This window comes from Ictalurus punctatus, chromosome 16 (assembly GCF_001660625.3).
Source record: "Ictalurus punctatus breed USDA103 chromosome 16, Coco_2.0, whole genome shotgun sequence".
Lineage (NCBI taxonomy): Eukaryota > Metazoa > Chordata > Actinopteri > Siluriformes > Ictaluridae > Ictalurus > Ictalurus punctatus.
Genome location: NC_030431.2, coordinates 23,598,548 through 23,618,082, shown reverse-complemented (window position 1 = coordinate 23,618,082; position 19,535 = coordinate 23,598,548). Strand labels below are relative to the sequence as shown.

The window sequence follows — 19,535 nt, the reverse complement described above, 5'->3', positions numbered from 1 at the left end:
TAATTGAAGAATATCGTGGATGGAGTCTCCAGTGTCAGTGTGTTGTGTTGTAACGGGTAGTTTTCCACCACTCTTCAGAAGACAAAACAGCAATGTTAAGAAAGAGAAAGTGGTAAGAGAAAATATTGAATGTGATTAGAAATAGATAAAAGTATAATGTGTAATATATATATATATATATATATATATATATATATATATATATATATATATATATATATATATATATATATATAGGTAAATAAAGCACTTTGGAAGGTTATAGGAAAATAATCATTCGGGGTGGTAACAGTAACTCTGCCTCATGTTGTGGTGCATCATTGATTATTTGGTGGACGCGGGTGAAGAACTTTAATTATTACACAGATACAGGGAACAGACTCAGGAAACAACCACGAGGAAGATACATTAGGAACCGGCATTATCAGAAACATAGCAACCCCAAAAAATAAACCCTAAGGAAAAGTGCTAAATAAGCTAAATACAGTGCATAAAAACAATAACAAGCATGAAAGGACCAAACACAAACGTGACCTGACTAGAATTAATGCTCCAGCAACTAAGGAGGAAAAACAGGAAACTTAAATAGAGCACTAATTAATCAGGGAATCATCATATGATGAGATAAGGAATGGAAGGAGACAGCAGAGGAAGAAGTTCTGCAAAGGCAGTCACGGTGCCCTCTACTGGCCAAGGGTGGAATTGTCCCTGGGGGCCATGACAAGAACAGAAAAGAAAGTGTGTAGAGAGAGAATGCGTGTGTGTGTGTGTGTGTGTGTGTGTGAGAGAGAGAGAGAGAGAGAGAGAGAGTGTGTGTGTGTGTGTGTGTGTGTGTGTGTGTGTGTGTGTGTGTCCTTCTTCCCCCTCTTCGGCCATTATCTTCCAAGACTGAGGTGCTGTATTGTAGTGTATCACCATCACAAGGCTCGTGACCTCATTATACTTGATATAAAATAATTATTAAAGCTTCATATATTCATTAACATTTAACAGTAATGGAGGAACAGCACCGAATGTAGTACATGTCCGTGATTAAAAATTTACTGAAGAGTAAAAGTATAGCCAGTTAAACCAACTCTTAAAATTAAATTGTTTTTCAAAAAGTTATTCAAGTAAATGTAACGAAGTAAATGTAGCGCGTTACTAACCACCTCTGATCGCTGGTTGATTTGCCTAGCTTTGTTGTTACATAAGGAATAAAGTCTCTGGATCCAGTTAGATGTCTGATATCTCTACAATAATACAAAGATTAGATATGGAGGTAAAACGGTCAATTGGAGATCACCTGCCATGAATAGAAGTCAATGCAATGCAAAAAAGTCGAATATAGTCAAATGTATCTAGTATCTCCTATTATAAGTTTACAATAAATGAAAAATATTATTATTAAAACTATTTCTAAACCTTTATACTCGTTTCAGACTGGCATCTTGTTAGCATATATTAGTATATATAGGGCTTCACTAATTCTGCTGTTCTACTATACTGCTAACTAAATATTCCACTGTAGTCTTGTGTAACTACGAAAGTAACTGTGAAACACAAGAAGACTCCGTACAAGTATTGTGAACATGCTAGCTAGTCTTTCAGCCATATATGTACAAATCTTTGTGAAACCAGTGTGAAATCTTATCTTACATTTCATAATAAAACACTATTGCCTAGTTCCACTTGCTAAGATATCATTTTTTTGCAGTGAGAGTTCCAAAGGGAAGCACAATGAGGAAGTGGTGACCATTTTGGCTTCCCCTAACGTACCAAATCTCATTTCCATGTCCACTTGAGCACTTCAGAATGCCCCTTCGTGATCTACACATGCCCATGTCCACTGATGACGCAAATCCACACACTCCCAGACAAGACCGGAATTCTCTTCCAATTCTTTCACATGACCATCTCAGCCGTCACGTATTCCAGCCAATCTGTGGTGTTTATCATGGGTGTTAATCAGATCCCTGGGGTTGAACATCTAATGAAGGGTCCAGACCCTGAACATTCTTCTGACGTCTTTCTCATGGTCTGGCTTTCATTTATGGTTTTCTTATTACACACGTCCTTCTCTTATCCTGTTCCAGATCTGAGCTCCCTCAATACTCTAAAGCTACTTTTAATGCTCTAATAAGGCTTGAAGAGGCATTTGGGATGTCCAGCCATTCCTTCGTCTATCCCTCTTCCTTTAATAACTGGCAGTAAAGGATCCCAAGGTTTGCAAGTGTAGGCAAACATAGTATAATTATGGTCACTGGTTCTGTGGGTCTGAGGTTCTGAGCTAGTGAATAGCCAGGTTGGCAGGGCTACGGTCTTTCAAAGATAAAAAGTCATCAGTATAAGATTTCATTTGGCATCAGATGTGGATTATTTTGGTATTTTGTGGACCACAACAGCACCACCACTGGTCTTAAGAAAAATAGACAGAATGGTATGAAGTAGCAAGAAGTGAGGCTGGGGTTGATTTCTTTCTAGCCTAGACCACAGATTCATGCAGCCTATCAGTGGCCGTCATGGCAAGTGATTACACAGAGTGAAATACTCCCTAGGTCTATAACAAATCAGTGACTGAGAAGACGCTTGTGAATTACAGTTATGGGGGTAATGAATGTGAACAAGGTGGATTATTTACTCTATTATTCTTTTTTCCCTCAGGATACCTTTAGAGGAGAAATTTAAAGTATATTATCCAATAAAAGTACAAATTACACAAAAGCACAGATGTCAGAATGGTGATTTTAGTGGGTGTTTTGTTGGAATGAAAGGGTTACGATTTTACTGTGTTTTGTCTGGTATTCTGAGGAAGCATAACGTGAAGCCAGTAGAGCATTATAGACTTGAAATACTTCAAAATGTATTGTTGAGCTGTTGATTGATATTTGATATTAGTGCTCTGATCCAATGGTGTCATTAGTGCCTTCACTGGTAAGTTGACTGATCAGAATCCAAGACTGCCATGGACATTGGGCCCTAAAGCAAAACGAATTGCTCCAGGCATGCCTGACATCGTCTAAGAGTGGTGCATTGATGGCTAAGTGGTTAAAGCTCTGGGCTACTGATTGGAAGATGTAAAGTTCAAGCTATCTCTGTTGGATAAAAATGTATGCCAACAGCACAAATGTAAATCCATATTCTCTGACCCCAGGGTTCTGTCAGAGAAGCCCAGGCTCTGTGGGGGAAAATGGCTCTCCTAACTGTTCTCCACCCCACCACCCCAGCCCAGAAGGTTGTGGACTTCATGTTGCATTCGACTTCAGAAGTGGAAACCTCGGAATGGTGTCATTTTTCGACTTCTGTGCATTGGAGCTACTAAGGGGGGGATATCCTGTTAAACATCCTGGAGACCACCCTGATATTTCGAGTAGGAATTCCAAGTTGAGGGGTGTGTTTTCTTTGGTTTTTTCTGGTCAGATGTTTGGAATTATGAGTTACAACCTCTAATCAGTTGCTGTATAGTCAGTTCAGCAGTCTGAAATTAGCAGTTGCCAGGAGAAAAACCAATGCCAGTGTCCCATCCTACAGAGGTTGATACCCTGAGCACAACCATGAATTCCTGACTGCTTGCTTTAGAGTGACAATCTTAACAAGATGGTATGGTGAGGCATTGGACCACTCCAGAGTCCCTGGTTGAATCCTAACCTTGAGTTTTGTGTGTTTTCCCTGTCACGTTGCAGAGAACCACAGTTCCCGCGACAGGCTCTGGATCCACCGCAATCGTGACCAGGATAAAGTGGTTACTGTATATGAATAATGAATGGGTGTTAACAAGATTTACAATGAGCACTAACTGGCTAACAAGTTTATTACCTGGCTAAAATCTTCCAATCTCATGTTATGTATCTCCCACGTCCCTGCAGATGTAGCGCAGATGTAGCTTGTTTAATGAGCTAGCTATCACAGCTATCACAGGAAACTAACGCTAGCCTCTTAACTAAGCAGCTAGCAGCAACAACATTTCGAAAATCACTGATACTACCACTTGTACATCCATCCATATACAGTACGGTGTGAAAAAACTAAAATAATACTACCGGTGTCATATCAGAATTTAGGTTCAAGCCCCTGTCTATGCAGTGTCAAAACCTTTCAGATTCATAACAAGCTTGTTTAATTCACAAATGCCAAGTCAGTCCATGATGGATGTTAGCATAATGGCTAAGGGCCAGAAGGGGATGGGGTGCCTAGAGAACTGACACTGAGCATCTCAGTGACTCAGAGTGTTTGGTTTAGCGATACAAGGCTCGTTGTCATCCCTGCATTGGAATGAATCAGGGTAAAGGCGCTGAGCACTCCTCCTGTTTTTGACCTAGATAGCATTCAGCAGTGAATGTGCTTCCCTCTTTCCATCCCTCCCTCTTTTTCTCCCACTCCCTCAGTCACAATTCATTCTTTTCCTATTGCTGAACCCATACACAGAATGCATGATCGTGCTCAGTGTCTAAATGTCAAGGGAGCACGTGATGACATGATCAAGCTCCACAAGCAAATATGTGTGCAATACTCACACACACACACACACACACACACACACACACACACACACACTCAGTGGCTTTTCAGGCCAATTTATATCATAAAATAAATTAGGTCTACATGTTTATAACAGGGGATTGTATTTGTTTTAGCAGAATCAGAATTAGATAATAAGCCTCGTTGTAATTCTTCTCTCATACATGTGCACGGTTTCTTTTTCTTTCTTTTCTTGACAACACTGCCACCCTGTGGTTGTTGGTGGTAATACAGCTAGCACAATTACGTGTTAGATGTCGTTGTAATGTCTGTTTAGCTAATTTATTCATTGCAATCATATTAAAGAGCACATTGTGGTAGAACAGTGGTTAAGCTCAAGATGCTCGGCTTTATTTAGCTAGCAGCAACTAGCTCATAAGACTATTAGAACATTTTGTAATGATCTATTTCCCTGGACCTGACTGGACGTTACTGCTACTTAGACATCATAATTTGCATTTAAACCCTTGTCTATTTATGCTATTTAGAAATGTATTCAGTAAACTAACTTGGTTTAATCATGATGTGTGGCTTAGGTGGAGTGGAATGTAAGTACAGTGCCCTCCACTAATATTGGCACCCTTGGTATATATGAAAAATTGTGTTTATTGTTTATAAAAAAAAATCACAAAAATACTCTCATGGATTTTAAACAATTGCAAACAATGTTAAATATAGGTGTGCAACAATTACTACTTTGTGCTACCTCCTCTTGCCAAGATAACAGCTCTGAGTCTTCTCCTATAATGCCTGATAAGGTTGGAGAATAGATGGCAAGGGGAAATCAAGCAAACGCCGTAATATTCGCAGGAGCTTGCAATTTGTCCAAATTACCACAGATTTTCCGCAGATCTGGGCCAAGACGCATCATGTGACGTCATCACAACGCGCATTCTGTCAAATCCCTCTTCAATTCATGTGTGTCGAACGTGAGTACAGCTACAAGGTCTCGTTTAAGGACAACCATCACTGATAAAGACTACGCAAAGCAATTTTCTGCAATTGAAGTAGTTTTTTGCAACAAAAAAACTTGAAAAAAGCCGCAGCAGAATCAAGCGTTTTTGGCCGCAACGATCACAAAAAACTCTGTGAAATCCCGTACAGACTGCCGAGTTAGCTGCCTCTTTTAACAGTCTGTAAGAATCCAGAAATTGCTGTAATGACTTTTAGAAGCTTCCGATTGGCCGATTGTCATAATTAGGAGTTCATTGGGAACGCACCTGTGGCTGTAAAAGGGCCTGCTTTTACATACAGTGCCTTTTCTGCCCTTGATACCATGAGAAAACTCAGCCAAGACCTCAGAAAACAAATTATGGACCTCTACAAGTCTAGTTTCTCTTTAGGAGCTATTTCAACAACTGAAGCTACCATGAGCATCAATACAAGCAATATAATAAGCAAATATCAAAATCCTGGGAGCACACAGAGACTGTATCATTCAGGAAAGAGGCACACATTATCTCCCAGGGATGAACAAGCTTTGGTTCGAAAAGTTCAACTGGACCACGTGACAACAATAAAAGGAACTAGTGAAGGAGGTGTAGGCATCAGGTACCAAGGTGTGTACATCCACCGTCACCATGGCCTGAAAGGATATCATGCAAGGAAGAAGCCTTTACTCCAAGATCAGCATTTTAAAAAAATAACTGACATTTGCAGTTTATCATCAGCTTTTTGGAGGAGTGTTCTTTGGTCAAATGAAACAAAAATTGAACTGTTTGGGGATAATGATCAGAGCTGTGTATGGAGGAAAATGGGTGACGCATGAGGGTGGTAGCATCGTGCTTTAGGAGAGTTTTGCTGGAAAAGGGACTGGTACACTTCAGAAAATAGATGGCATCATGAGGAAGGAGGATTATCTAGAAATAGTGACGCAAAACCTCAAGACGCCAGGCAGAAAGTTAAAAGGTGGTCGCCACTGGGTCTTCCAGCAGGACAATGATTCTCCAAAGTCGTAAAAAAAAAAATATTGACAACAAAGTGAAAGTATTGGAGTGTCCATCACAAAGATCTGCCCCGAATCCCAAAGAAAATTTGTGGACTGAACTGAAAAAGTGTGTCTGAGCGACGAGGCCCACAAACCTGACACCAGTTACAGCAGTTTTGTCAGGAGGAATGAGCAACACTTCCAACAAAGTATTGTGAGAAGCTTGTGAAAGGCGGCACCAAGCTTTTCATTCAAGTTAAGTGCTTAAATACTAAGATTCGCCCCACTGAAAATCTGATATAGCAAATAAAAGTTCAGATCAATCTGTCGTAGCTATTATTTTGAAGTTATCTCTTATGGACAGAAAGTAGATACCCTAACTGACTCATCACAGGAAATGTACGGTGACGTGAAAAACTGAGTGTGAATGCCTTTAGCCTAGATGTACTGTACTCTATGTAAACTCAAAGTCTGGACCCAACAACATCTCCTTGGACTTGACACATTAACACGTCTACATAAATAATCATAAGCTTATCATATTAAATAGCTGCCATATTAAATGAAAGTCATCACAGCAGAGCAATGGTGTGTTCATGAAGCTAACACAAAATACACTACTTCCTTAGCTTCTACACTTTTCCTTTGGATGATGCTAGCTAATATTTTTGACCCTGAAACACATGTGAAACACATTACATGTTGCAATATTTAGCTCCTCTGTGGTTTATAATAAGCCGTCACAGACACGATGACGCGGGCTATGAAAAACGTATTGAAACATCATTCAGGATTCCCTGTAAACTATATGAGGACAATCTAATAACTGGTAAAGAATACTATTAACTCATGACAGGATCAGCTCTGTGTTGCTATGCAGTTTTAATCTGAAATACACCCTGCCTGCCACTAAGGGGTTAAATATATTCACTCGGCTCAGCTAAACAAGTATGACGAGGTTGCGGTTTCCTGAAAACGTGCAGCTGGTAAAGAACCAGACAGATTGGTGGTAATCTCCAGGAGCAGCAGGTGCTGCAGATTTCTGTAATCCCGAGTTAAAAGGGATTTCATGACCCCTTCACAGACTTCTCTGATTGGACGTGGATTTTAGCTACTTACAAAAAAAAAAAAAAAAAAAAAAAAAGCATCACGTATGTGTAAAGCATCTGTTTACTGTCTTTATGGTTCAGAATCGTGGTATCTTTGTGGTGCTTAAAAATCTGACTTGTACCCAGGAGAGCTAGAGATCCACTCAGAGTTACTACATGCTCAGATTGGATTTCATTTGTTTTTTGAGAAAATCAGCTAAATAAATAAATGTAAATGTAACCTTATACAGTCTCCTCCAAAACTGTTGGAATGGCAAGTCCAGTTCAGCTTTTTATTTTATTTTATTCTATTTATTTATTTTGCTGTACACTGAAGACATTTGGGTTTAGGATCAAAAGATCTCACTGCCAACACAATGAAGGATTTTATCGGGGGGGAGTGGAAGGTTTTGCAGCGTTTCACCTCCCGAAGAAGAGACTGAAGGTCGAAACAAACAACAACGGAAAGAGGCTGCGGTAGAGGCCGGGAAAAGCATCACAAAAGAAGAAGTGAATCCCAGGCTTGATGCGGTTATTGCAAGCAAGAGATATGCAACCAAATATTAAGTGTTATTTACCTTACTATAAGACTGATCTGTTCCTATACTTTTGCTCGCTTAAAAATCAGGTGGTCTGCTGCAAAAGGTTCTGTGTTTTATGTTGTTTAACACATCTAGATGTAAACACCAGGAAATAAAAGCTGCAACCCTGAACTCGGTCTCATATCCATCTTTAGATCTCAAACCCAAATTGCTGTACAGCACAAAGAAAGAAATCGGCCTCGCCGTTCCGATAGTTTCAGAGGGGACTGTATAATCTGAAATCTAACCTGTTATTGGAAAATAATCTATAATCCAGACCAACATGAAACCGAATTACTATTACCACAGCGAAGTTGATCATTTTCCTGCGGCAACGGCTTCCAAAGTGTTTCATTCCTCTAACACATATCACAATTGGCCAATAATTAAAATTTTTATTCACTAAAGAATGACACGTCACCCTGTTATCCGTTAATTTCATTAACGTTGTGATCCGAAACTGTGAAACCGAGTTGGTTCCTGTTATCGTTTACATTGGAGCAGCGATTGACAGCTGTTTCCCTACTTTCTGTTGAATGTATTAATTATCCAAGAAAACACAATATCTTCCATCTTCAACTCCTGTCCATTCTTTAAAATGAGGCATAAATGCGCTGTGTTTGACTAAAGCTTGTAAATTAGAATTTCCAGCCTCCAACTAGGAAAAGCCAAAGACAAAGAACCCTCAAAATAGATTTTCTATCTGGGAGCTCGGGACAGGACCCGCGACTAAGGATTCAGCACATGAGATCGTATCAGCATGGCTTCTCACACCGTCAATAAAGCACCAGTTATCTGCTTTTGAATGAGATTATAGTATTATGTGCTTTAGAAAAATTGACATAGAGAGACATTTGTAGTTAAATCTATATACAGTTTGTTCACTATTCACTCATCAGCCAGTTTAAAAAGAAAGAATGCCTGTATGCATGCCCATTCGTGCAATTATCTAATCAGCCAATCAAGTGTCAGCGGATCGATTCATCAAGTCGTGCCGTTACAGGTCAAGAGCTTTAGTTATTTTTCACATCAAACATCAGAATGGAGAAAAATGTGACCGCTTTTTGACCATGACATGGTTGTTGGTGCCAGGTGGGTTGGTTTGAGTATTTCAGAAACTGCTGATCTCCTAGGATTTTCACACAGAATGGTGTGCCAAAAACAAAACAAAAAAACATCAAGTGAGCGTAGATGAGGTTCTGTGGAGATGAGAGGTCGGAGGGAAATGCCCAGACTCGTTTGAACTGACAGGAAGTCAAATAATCACTCTTTACGAGCGTAGTGAGCAGAAAAGCATCTCAGAAAGCACAGCAGGTCAAACCTTGGGGTGGATGGGCTACAACGGCAGAAGACCACTGCATCTGCTTGTGCTCCTGTCAGCCAAGAACAAGAATCTGAGGCTACAGTGGGCACAAGCTCACCTGAACTAGACAGCTGAAGATGTTCTCTTTTTATCCAAATGTATTCAATCGGCTAAGACGTGTTTCGTCTCTGACATTTGCACACTTAATAGTCACAATTTTTCCTTCCAAAGGGCAAAAGGGCTTTGTTTTCTTGTCCTTATTCAATCAAATATTTACCCTTAAAGATTAATGACGTTTTGAAGAATTGCATAATGGAGTATTGTATAATGAAGTATTGAGCACACATTGAGCACATACTGTAAGTTCTTGTTATGCTTGTACAAGAGAAGAGCGTATTACACAGGCAAAGATTAAATGTAAATTATATGAAATGCAACACCAACAGGAGATAACGACATGCCAGAAATACCCCATGAAAAACTTTTTACTACATTGTCCGTGTATTGAATTATTGCCCAAGATGAATGCAAAAAAAAAATTCATGCATAAATCTGAATAAAGACATAAATTTAGGGCTGTAAAACACAATAACATAATAAAGGAATAATAGACGGGAGTACAGCGGCGTATCTGGTGTGGAAGTGAAGGATGCTGATCATTTTAGTGACTGTACGTAGCCCTTTGTAGGCTGATGAATTACAGAGTTGCATTTCCTACAGGTAATGTCCAACAGTACTGTACAGTGAATCGCACTTCATTTCCTTCTCACAGCAGGCAAACCTCCTGCGGTGGTGGGGTCGGGGCGACTCGGTTGCAAGTCGTCGAATTCATCCCAGAACTGAATTGAATATCATATAAATGGTGCTAAACAAGACTGAAATGTAAAAAAAAATAATAATACAAAGTTAGGTATGTTGATTCCTTTCAGGCTTGGGTCAGGGTGTCCCTCTTTTTAGGGCCCAAGCACCAACAGTGTGAACAGTACATCTGGCAAACGCTTGGGCCTGAACGTAGGTAGGGGGCTTGAGAGCAGTCCCTATGCTGGGCAACCAGTTTCTTCTACATACAGCAAATTCGGTAGGTGGTCTTTTTAAGATTTCAAATTTCACAATCACACCAAATATCTTTTCCCAACGGGAAGTCAGCGTGTTTTTTTTTGTTTTGTTTTTTTGGGTTTTTTTTAACGATTACCAAACCATTAAATACTCATCCTGCTGGGTTCATCAGATTCAAATCATATTTGGTCAACGTGATATCTTAGATATGCGTGATGCTAAATTACAAAGGAATTTTTGATATCTGAAATACTGCTGCCATGTCATGCTGTGCAAACAGGAAGTCTGGCATGATTCCACTGTACATTGTGCAATGAGGCCCAAAGTATACATGCATGGTTTGTGATGTGGCGTAATAATATCCACATGCTAATACTGGATCATGAAACAGACATCGCTGCACCCTCGGTGCTTGGACCCATTAATCGCTGCTTGCAGCTGTATTTTCTTATTGTAGCCTGGGTTTTATGCCAGATATCTTTGTATAGATTTGTTTGCCTCCTTCATAGTCTCATTTACACAAGAGCTGGAACAATTTGATATATTAATAGTATGATAACTGTCGTCATTTTCAATATATCATGGTACCTACTTATGATTTCACAAATTCAAAGAGGCCAAATGCTGTAAAAGATGGCAGCGGCAATGTGAGGCTTCAGTTTGTCCGTTCAGAAAACTCCAGAGAAAAAAACTTCCTTTGGTTTATTGGCACACAGTAAAACAGGAAATAAATTAATACTCTTCATGCTATTACACCCTCATTTGGTGCTACCTATAATCTTGTGAATGTGTATTTTCTAATGTACTCACTATTAATTTAATCTTGTGCTTTGCTTATTTTACCAAAAACTGTGGATTTTTGTATATTGATCTTGTCTTACACTGATATGTGTGTTTGTGTGTATTATGCAGTTATGTATCGTGGCCCACATTGCACCATAGTCCGGATTGCTATACATTCCATCTCACTGAATAGCAATAAAGTAGACCTGATGTGATTTGTAATCATCTTGCGCACACACGTTTGCTCTCTATATCATGCTAATGCATGTCAAATAAAAGGCACGGGGACAAAAATCTGTGATTTTGGCAGCCTTCCATTCTGTACAGAGAGAATGGGTCTGTCAGCTATCTGCAATTCATGGACACATCTGTACAAAATGCCTGAATAATCTTTTGAAACCTGTTGAATTATGCATTCTTAATTATAGAGGGATGATTTAATAAAGTATTCATATGTTTGGAAAACAAAGGCTATGGATGCTGCATGCGTATAATTGTTTGACTAGACTACTTTGGCTCAGAACCTTTATCCTAATCTCTAATCCTTAATCAATGGGATCGCCTGGCTAATCAACAATGAGCTGTTCACAAAACCCTGCTGTGCTGAAAATAGTGCACCAACTAGGAAGAAAGAAAGAAAAAAAAAAAACGGTCAGGGGTGGACATATGGTGGCCCATTTCCACTGAGGGTGTATAGGGTAGAAGGAGGTCAATACATTGTGCACAGCAACAGAAAAGCTAGTAGTAGTAGCAGCAGTAGTAGTAGTAGTAATAGTAATAGTATAAATCATATAAGTACTATAAGTTCAATATTCATATAAGTAGTAGTAGTAGTAGTAGTAGTAGTAGCAATAGTGTAAGTAGTAACAGTAGTAGTAGTAGTAGAAGGAGTGGTAGTGGTAGTTATAGTAGTAGTAGTAGCAGGAGTAGCAGTATTATAAGAAGTAAGAGTAGTAGGAGTAGAAGGAGTGGTAGTGGTAGTTATGGTAGTAGTAGTAGTAGGAGGAGGAGGAGGAGGAGCAGTAGTATAAGTAGTAACAGTCGTAGGAGTAGAAGGAGTGGTAGTGGTAGTTATAGTGGTAGTAGTAGTAGTTGTAGTAACAGCAAAAGTAGTTAGTAGAAGTAGCAGCAGTGGCAGCAGTAGCAGTAGTAGTGGAGTTAGTAACGGTAGTAGTAGTAGTAGGAGGAGTAGCAGTAGTAGTGGACTTATTAATGGTAGTAGTAGGAGGAGGAGGAGTAGAAGGAGTAACAGTAGTAGTGGAGGTAGTAATGGTAGTAGTAATAGAAGGAGGAGTATCAGCAGTATACATAGTAGTAGTAGAAGAAGAAGAAGAAGTAACAGCAGTAGTAGGAGTAGCAGGAACACTATTAGCAGTAGGAGGAGGAGGTGGCGCAGCAGCAGTATAAGTGCTAAAAGTACTAGTAATAGTAGTATAAATACAGTAGTAGTAGCAGAAACAGTAGTAGTAGGAGTAGCAGTAACAGTAGTAGTAGCAGTAGTAGTAGTGGTAGTAGGAGGAGGCGGTGCAGCAGCGGTATAAGTGCTAAAAGTACTAGTAATAGTAGTATAAATACAGTAGTAGTAGTAGTAGTAGTAGTAGTAGTAGTGGTAGTAGGAGGAGGTGGTGCAGCAGCGGTATAAGTGCTAAAAGTACTAGTAATAGTAGTATAAATACAGTGGTAGTAGCAGAAACAGTAGTAGGAAGAGTAGCAGTAACAGTAGTAGTAGTAGTAGCAGATGTAGTAGTAGTAGCAGTAGTAGTAGTAGTAGTAGTAGCAGTAGTATTAGTATTATTAGTAGTAGTAATAGCAGTAGTAGTAGTAGTAATAGTAGCAGTAGTATTATTAGTAGTAATAGCAGTAGCAGTAGTAGTAGTATTATTATTAGTAGTAATAGCAGTAGTAGTAGTAGTAATAGCAGCAGCAGTAGTAGTAGTAGTAGTAGCAGTAGTATTATTAGTAGTAATAGCAGTAGTAGTAGTAGTAGTAGTAATTGTAGCAGCATTATTATTGGTAGTAATAGCAGTAGTAGTAGTTAGTAGTAGTAGTAATAGCAGCAGCAGTAGTAGTAGTAATAGTAGCAGTATAATTATTAGTAGTAATAGCAGTAGTAGTAGTAGCAGTAGTAGTAGTAGTAGTAGTAGTAATTGTAGCAGCATTATTATTGGTAGTAATAGCAGTAGTAGTAGTTAGTAGTAGTAGTAGTAGTAGTAATAATAGCAGCAGCAGTAGTAGTAGTAATAGTAGCAGTATAATTGTTAGTAGTAATAGCAGTAGTAGTAGTAGTAATAATAGCAGCAGCAGTAGTAGTAGTAATAGTAGCAGTATTATTATTAGTAGTAATAGCAGTAGTAGTAGTAGTAGTAGTAATAGTAGCAGTATAATTGTTAGTAGTAATAGCAGTAGTAGTAGTAGTAATAGTAGCAGTATTATTATTAGTAGTAATAGCAGTAGTAGTAGTAGTAATAGTAGCAGTATTATTATTAGTAGTAATAGCAGTAGTAGTAGTAGTAATAGTAGCAGTATTATTAGTAGTAGTAATAGCAGTAGTAGTAATAGTAGCAGTATTATTATTAGTAGTAATAGCAGTAGTAGTAGTAGTAGCAGTAGCATTAGTATTATTATTAGTAGTAATAGCAGTAGTAGTAGTAGTAGTAATAGTAGCAGTAGTATTATTAGTAGTAATAGCAGTAGTAGTAGTAGTAGTAATAGCAGCAGCAGTAGTAGTAGTAGTAGTAGCAGTAGTATTATTAGTAGTAATAGCAGTAGTAGTAGTAGTAGTAGTAGTAATTGTAGCAGCATTATTATTGGTAGTAATAGCAGTAGTAGTAGTTAGTAGTAGTAGTAATAGCAGCAGCAGTAGTAGTAGTAATAGTAGCAGTATAATTATTAGTAGTAATAGCAGTAGTAGTAGTAGTAGTAGTAATTGTAGCAGCATTATTATTGGTAGTAATACCAGTAGTAGTAGTTAGTAGTAGTAGTAGTAATAATAGCAGCAGCAGTAGTAGTAGTAATAGTAGCAGTATAATTGTTAGTAGTAATAGCAGTAGTAGTAGTAATAGTAGCAGTAGTAACAGCAGTAACGGTTTCTATATTTTGCTAATTTATTTATTAGTTAGTTAGTTAGTTAGTTAGTTAGTTAGTTTTATGTTTTGCAGTAAGAGTTTCCACACTGTCTGAAAGTTTTTGACATTTTCTCATATGTAGAAGGTCTCTCATTATTTGTTACATTCATTTGTACAAGTTTGCAAAGATATCCCATAAGTCAGGTTCACAAAATTTTTAAAAATAAATAAATAAATAAATAAATATTATGTGTGTCAGCAATAACGCATTAGAATGAGTTACAGTTCGATTATGCCATACAGCTGACACTATAACTGTATGAGCGTTGTATACAGTATTACTATTCACACTAAAACGGGGTTAAAAATCGACGTAGTTGACGATTATACATCTAAAATTTGTGGTTGTTTAAAAAAAAAACTAAGAAAGTGTAAAAAAAAAAAAAAGTAATAATAATAATAATAATAATAATAATAATAATAATAATAATAAAGCTCTGAGTCTTTTTTTTTTACTGGGGATGAATGAATAAATGAATGAATTATTATTATTATTTTTAGACAACAGTAACACAATTAGTAATCATTTCTGCACGAGTGACAAACTGTGCGCGTTCCAGATGCGTGCTCGCGTACAAGGCGCGTCCTCGAGACTCTGTGCGCGTTCTCGATGATCTTGCCATACAAAACAAAGCTCTCTGCGCCGCTTTCATTCGGGTTTTTTTTTGTAACAGACCACAGGCTGGATTCGCATGCAGACGGAGAAGAAAATCCTCCCGGGGGAGGAAAATGGATTTACAGATAGTCTAATAAGCTTTTGATACCTGGATCAGGGTAGTAAAAAAAATAATACAAATACAACAACACGCCAGGAGGTCGTTGTTTTGATCAAATACCGCTTTGAGCGCTTTGTCTTTGGCCATTTACTGCTGCGAGCCAGCGTCTGGTGGGAAATAAGCGATCGCCATGTTGTTACCAAAAGGGCTTCACTAAAGAAGGTGGACATTGAAAGTGTGGAGGGAATAAAATCCTTTTATTTCCCTCTCTCTCGCTCTCCATCGCGGTCTCGCCGTTCTGCTGACTGTTTGTCCTCGGCGACATGGCGGAGCAAAGCTACTCTTGGTGAGTGCGCATTCGCCGTAATGGGCATGTTACGATACATTTTATATTTAAAACGCCTTTTTTTATTTTGCCAGTCGTCATTCTCACCATATGTCCTGATTTATCCTCCACTAACACACCTGAGTGTTGTCATAAGCACGAGACGTTTTATATGCATGATTTCTGCATAAATAGATGCACCAACAATGACTGGAGGCTCACGTTTAAGCTTCAAGGCGTGTTTTTTTTTTTTAATGCATTTATTGTTTTTAGATCAAGCTAAGAAAATCATTGTCTACACGACACCTTTAACATCATTGCACTGTTATAAACATTTTTTTTTAAATTGCGATGTATTAAATGCAATGGCTCCAGCCTGTTAAAGCGCTCGCGCTGTTTGCATCCGCACTAAACAAGCTTTAGCATTAGCCGGTGTGCTAACCACCAACAAAGGGGGAAAAAAACCCGTTGCTAATTAGCTAGCTACCTTACTAGCTAACTAGCTAGATATCAATCCACCTACCTCAGCTTTTTTCTTTTCTTTTTTTAAAAACTTTTTTACACCTAGGTTTTTTAAAAAATAAATCAATTTTAGATGTATAATCGTCATCTATGTCGATTTTTACCCTCGTTTTAGAGTGAATAGTAATATGTATACAAGGCTCATCCAAAACTAGCAAATGTTCCTCATATGTAATAATTACGGTGCATTTTTTTGTTGTTCAAGAGCGCTCTGATATCATTATTATTATGTATAAGCCACCAATAACACACCATAGGTTTTATCATACACCTAACTTTGTGATAATAGCAACAAAAATGAAGGAAGAGAAGCTGCAAATCTAGCAAGCGCTGCTAGTTGGTGCTAGCAGCTAATAAGCAAGCGACGCAGTATTGGCTCACCTAGCAAAACAGTTCAGCTAGTTACACCTTTTCTCTTTCCCTCTCTCTTTTTTTGAACGTTTTTATTACCGATATTCACAGCGAACGTGCACTTCTGTACGTATTTTCGAGGTGTTATTTGTTTTAAGGCGCGCTTTATATACGAGTGATTTGTTTAGCCTGCTATATTAGCAGTTAGCAAGTGCAGTAATTGCGGGTTAAGCCTCATTAACGCAGGCTAATCCTCAGTCTCCATTCAACAAGGTTTCTGTCACAAAATTCCTTCAACACTGGGTTTTCCCTTCTAAATTAAGAACAGCACACTTGTCGTCCCTGTTTAGAGGGAATTTGTGGTTTCACTTTGTTTACTAATGGTATTTTAAAAATATTTTTTGATTTTACTCGTGTTTTTGTCCTAGAAAGGACTTCAATTTGCTTTGCTCCGCTTCGACACAGTCTGTGTTCACACTCAAAAGGGATCCAAATCCGATAATATGAGACAGTTTATTATTTATTTTTTTTATAAGACGACAAAAAATAACAATGACATTTTCAACTTTGCTCTCAAATGTGTTATTTGTATGTTTTATAGCTACAGTTCTGAGGTCAGTTGCAGAACATCGGAAGCAAAAAATTGACCTAACCGAGAGCCGGGTTCACACTGTGCATGACTTCTGGTCTGACTTCTCGGTCAAATAAAGACAAAATTAATCAGAAATCATTTGTTTTTGAGTTGAGATCAAGCTTTAGCTTGTGTCGGTAAATATAGTTGTTTGTCCTAATGACTATTTGAATTTGCACCTCTTCAGCATTTGCATGCAGTGTCAAAGCAGCGTCGGTAGTCATAACCACGATTATTTATTTTTAGCGCTGAATCTCGCATTTTCGGCTTTACTCTCAAATGTGGTATTGAAGTTGGATGCATTTCAATTGCCAGTAACATCAGCTGAACATAAATATGTAAAAAAAAATAAAAGAGAGAGAAAGAAAATGACTTGGTTTACATTGTACAAATCAGCAGCCCAGGCACCCGGGACAAGCCAATATAACCAGAACAGATATTATTATTATTTTAATTTATAGTTGGACAAGTTAGAAAAAAGACACCGTCATCAGAGTAGTGCGAATCTCCTCAATACTGTAACTATAGCATGAGCTACGTGTTGCGAATCCCTCCGCTTGTTACACTACACGAGATCCAAAGTGAGGAACACGTCGGGATGTGAGAGTATTAAGTAAAAATAACTTGGTGTGAAGATAGCGTAAAGCTAATTATTACGCGCCGACACCTCACGTTTGCGCCAGGGACGTAAACGTCAGGCTTCCACACAATACGGTACAATATGACTTTGATTCTACGTTTGCCGATATCGCTGAATCTGCTACTAATCTGCAATTAGTAGCATCCGATTGATACGTGACCAACTTTGTTCAGAATCGTACGCCTAACTCGGGTTAAGTCACAAATAATCACATGGAAAACGACCGTTTTTAAAAGTATCAGAGTTACGTGGTAGAATCACCTTGCTGGCTTATTAAAGTCTTTACACGTCAGTTTGGAAGTATTTTTCAGGTTTAAGGAGAGTACAGCAGGGTGTAATAGGATCAGATGTGTAGTCGGGAACTGCTTGCTGGCTGTGGCAATTGTGAAAACTCGGCTAGATGGAGTTTTAGATGGTTTTGCGTTAAACTTTAATAAACACATAATGGTACTTCAGTGGTATCATTTTACTAATTTAAAAAAATGGACCAGTTTTGTCCTTTTTTTAAAAAAAAAAAAAAACAACCCCAGGTTTATTTAGATATAATCGGTTTATGATCTTTGCAGAAATTCACTTCACTCGTTGCCTTTAAATGGATGCGTCAGTCCAAGTTGTTGGACCGTTACACCACTAAGTTGAACAAATCAGGAGAAAGCCACTATTAAATAATGCCTGTTGTGTGTGTGTGAAGTGGGGCAGTTGCACAATCTCTCCATAAAGCAGGGGTTTACACAGTGTTGAGTTGTACTGATTTTTTTTTTTTAACAAAAATCGTATAAGAATTCTTAGATCGTGAGTTGAGATGTACTGTTCTCACTATTCTGACCAAAAACACCTGACGACAACGTTCTGCCAATATGAAATGAAGGAAGAAAAAAAACGCAAATCTGTATGTGAATGCTGATACGACGCCGCAGGATGATGAGAAACTTGAGCAATCGGTTATTTAAAATACTCACATTAATATAACGTTAGAGTTTACATGCCCTGCGTGTGAAGAATGCAAAAGGACAGAAAAATATCAATTACTACTACCATAACTACCACTCCTTCTACTCCTTCTCCTACCACTATATATGTCATGACCGTGAGATCTGAGGGATCGGAGAAGCTGACTCGGCTAATCTGATAACAATCAGTCGACACAACAATCATTGATTACCGTTACACAGTCGGATCAGGTCGTTTAGGATAAAGACGACTTGAAAGATCCTAAGATAACAAAACGTTAACGAAATAGTTTGAACATATCAGATGTACATCATTCTAATCCCTTACCCTAAATGTGGTTATTTGACCAGTACGCGTTCAATGCCTTGGAGGCTTAGGGGTTAGCACGTTTGTCTGGCGCCTCTGGGGTTGGGGGTTCGATTCCCGTCTCTGCCCTTGTGCTCCCTGTCTCATTCCCGTGCTCCCTGTGCTTCAGGAGTTTCCTCCAGGTACTGCAGCACCTCATCCAGGGTGTCCCCTGGGATCTCGTGCCCCGAGTCCCCGTGAGATAGGCTCCTGGCGCCTCACGACCCTGTGTTGGATAAGTGTTACAGAAGATGGATGGATGTTTAATACCTGTCCGGTGTTTGCTTCTTCATTTTTTCCCCGAAGCAACAAAGCTAACAAATAATGTATTGCGGGGGAAGCCGGGCAAATTTTTTTCCCATAAATTTCTGCCCTAAACCAAACCCAGATCTTCTCTGACTTCCATTTTGGTCGATCTGAATCCCTTTTTCCATAGTGAAATGTTCCATCCCAGCATGTTTGTTCAAACTGTTGGTTTTGGGGAGCATTTTGACTGGAAAAGACTCCATTTAAATACTTCCATAATCCTCTCCTCAGATGAGCAGATGATCCATGAGGATTTCCTTGGAGTTTTTTTGTCCCAAGAAAGGAATCATCCACCAAACCCTCCCCCACTAAGTTTGTGAGACGTATTGTTACTCGGCCACCTAATCCAGCGACGTTTACTCTGCGAGATATTTCCACACCTGCCAGT

General features: G+C 38.7%; 1 protein-coding gene across 1 annotated transcript in view; it reads left to right on the top strand.

The window, feature by feature from the left end:
• The first annotated feature begins 14,954 nt into the window (after positions 1-14,954).
• Positions 14,955-19,535, top strand: part of sppl3 (signal peptide peptidase 3) — a 38,268-nt gene continuing 33,687 nt past the window's right edge. The window contains exon 1 of the mRNA XM_017489919.3: positions 14,955-15,422. Coding sequence (XP_017345408.1) covers positions 15,400-15,422 — 23 coding nt within the window. The 5' untranslated portion in view covers positions 14,955-15,399. The remainder of the gene's footprint in view (positions 15,423-19,535) is intronic.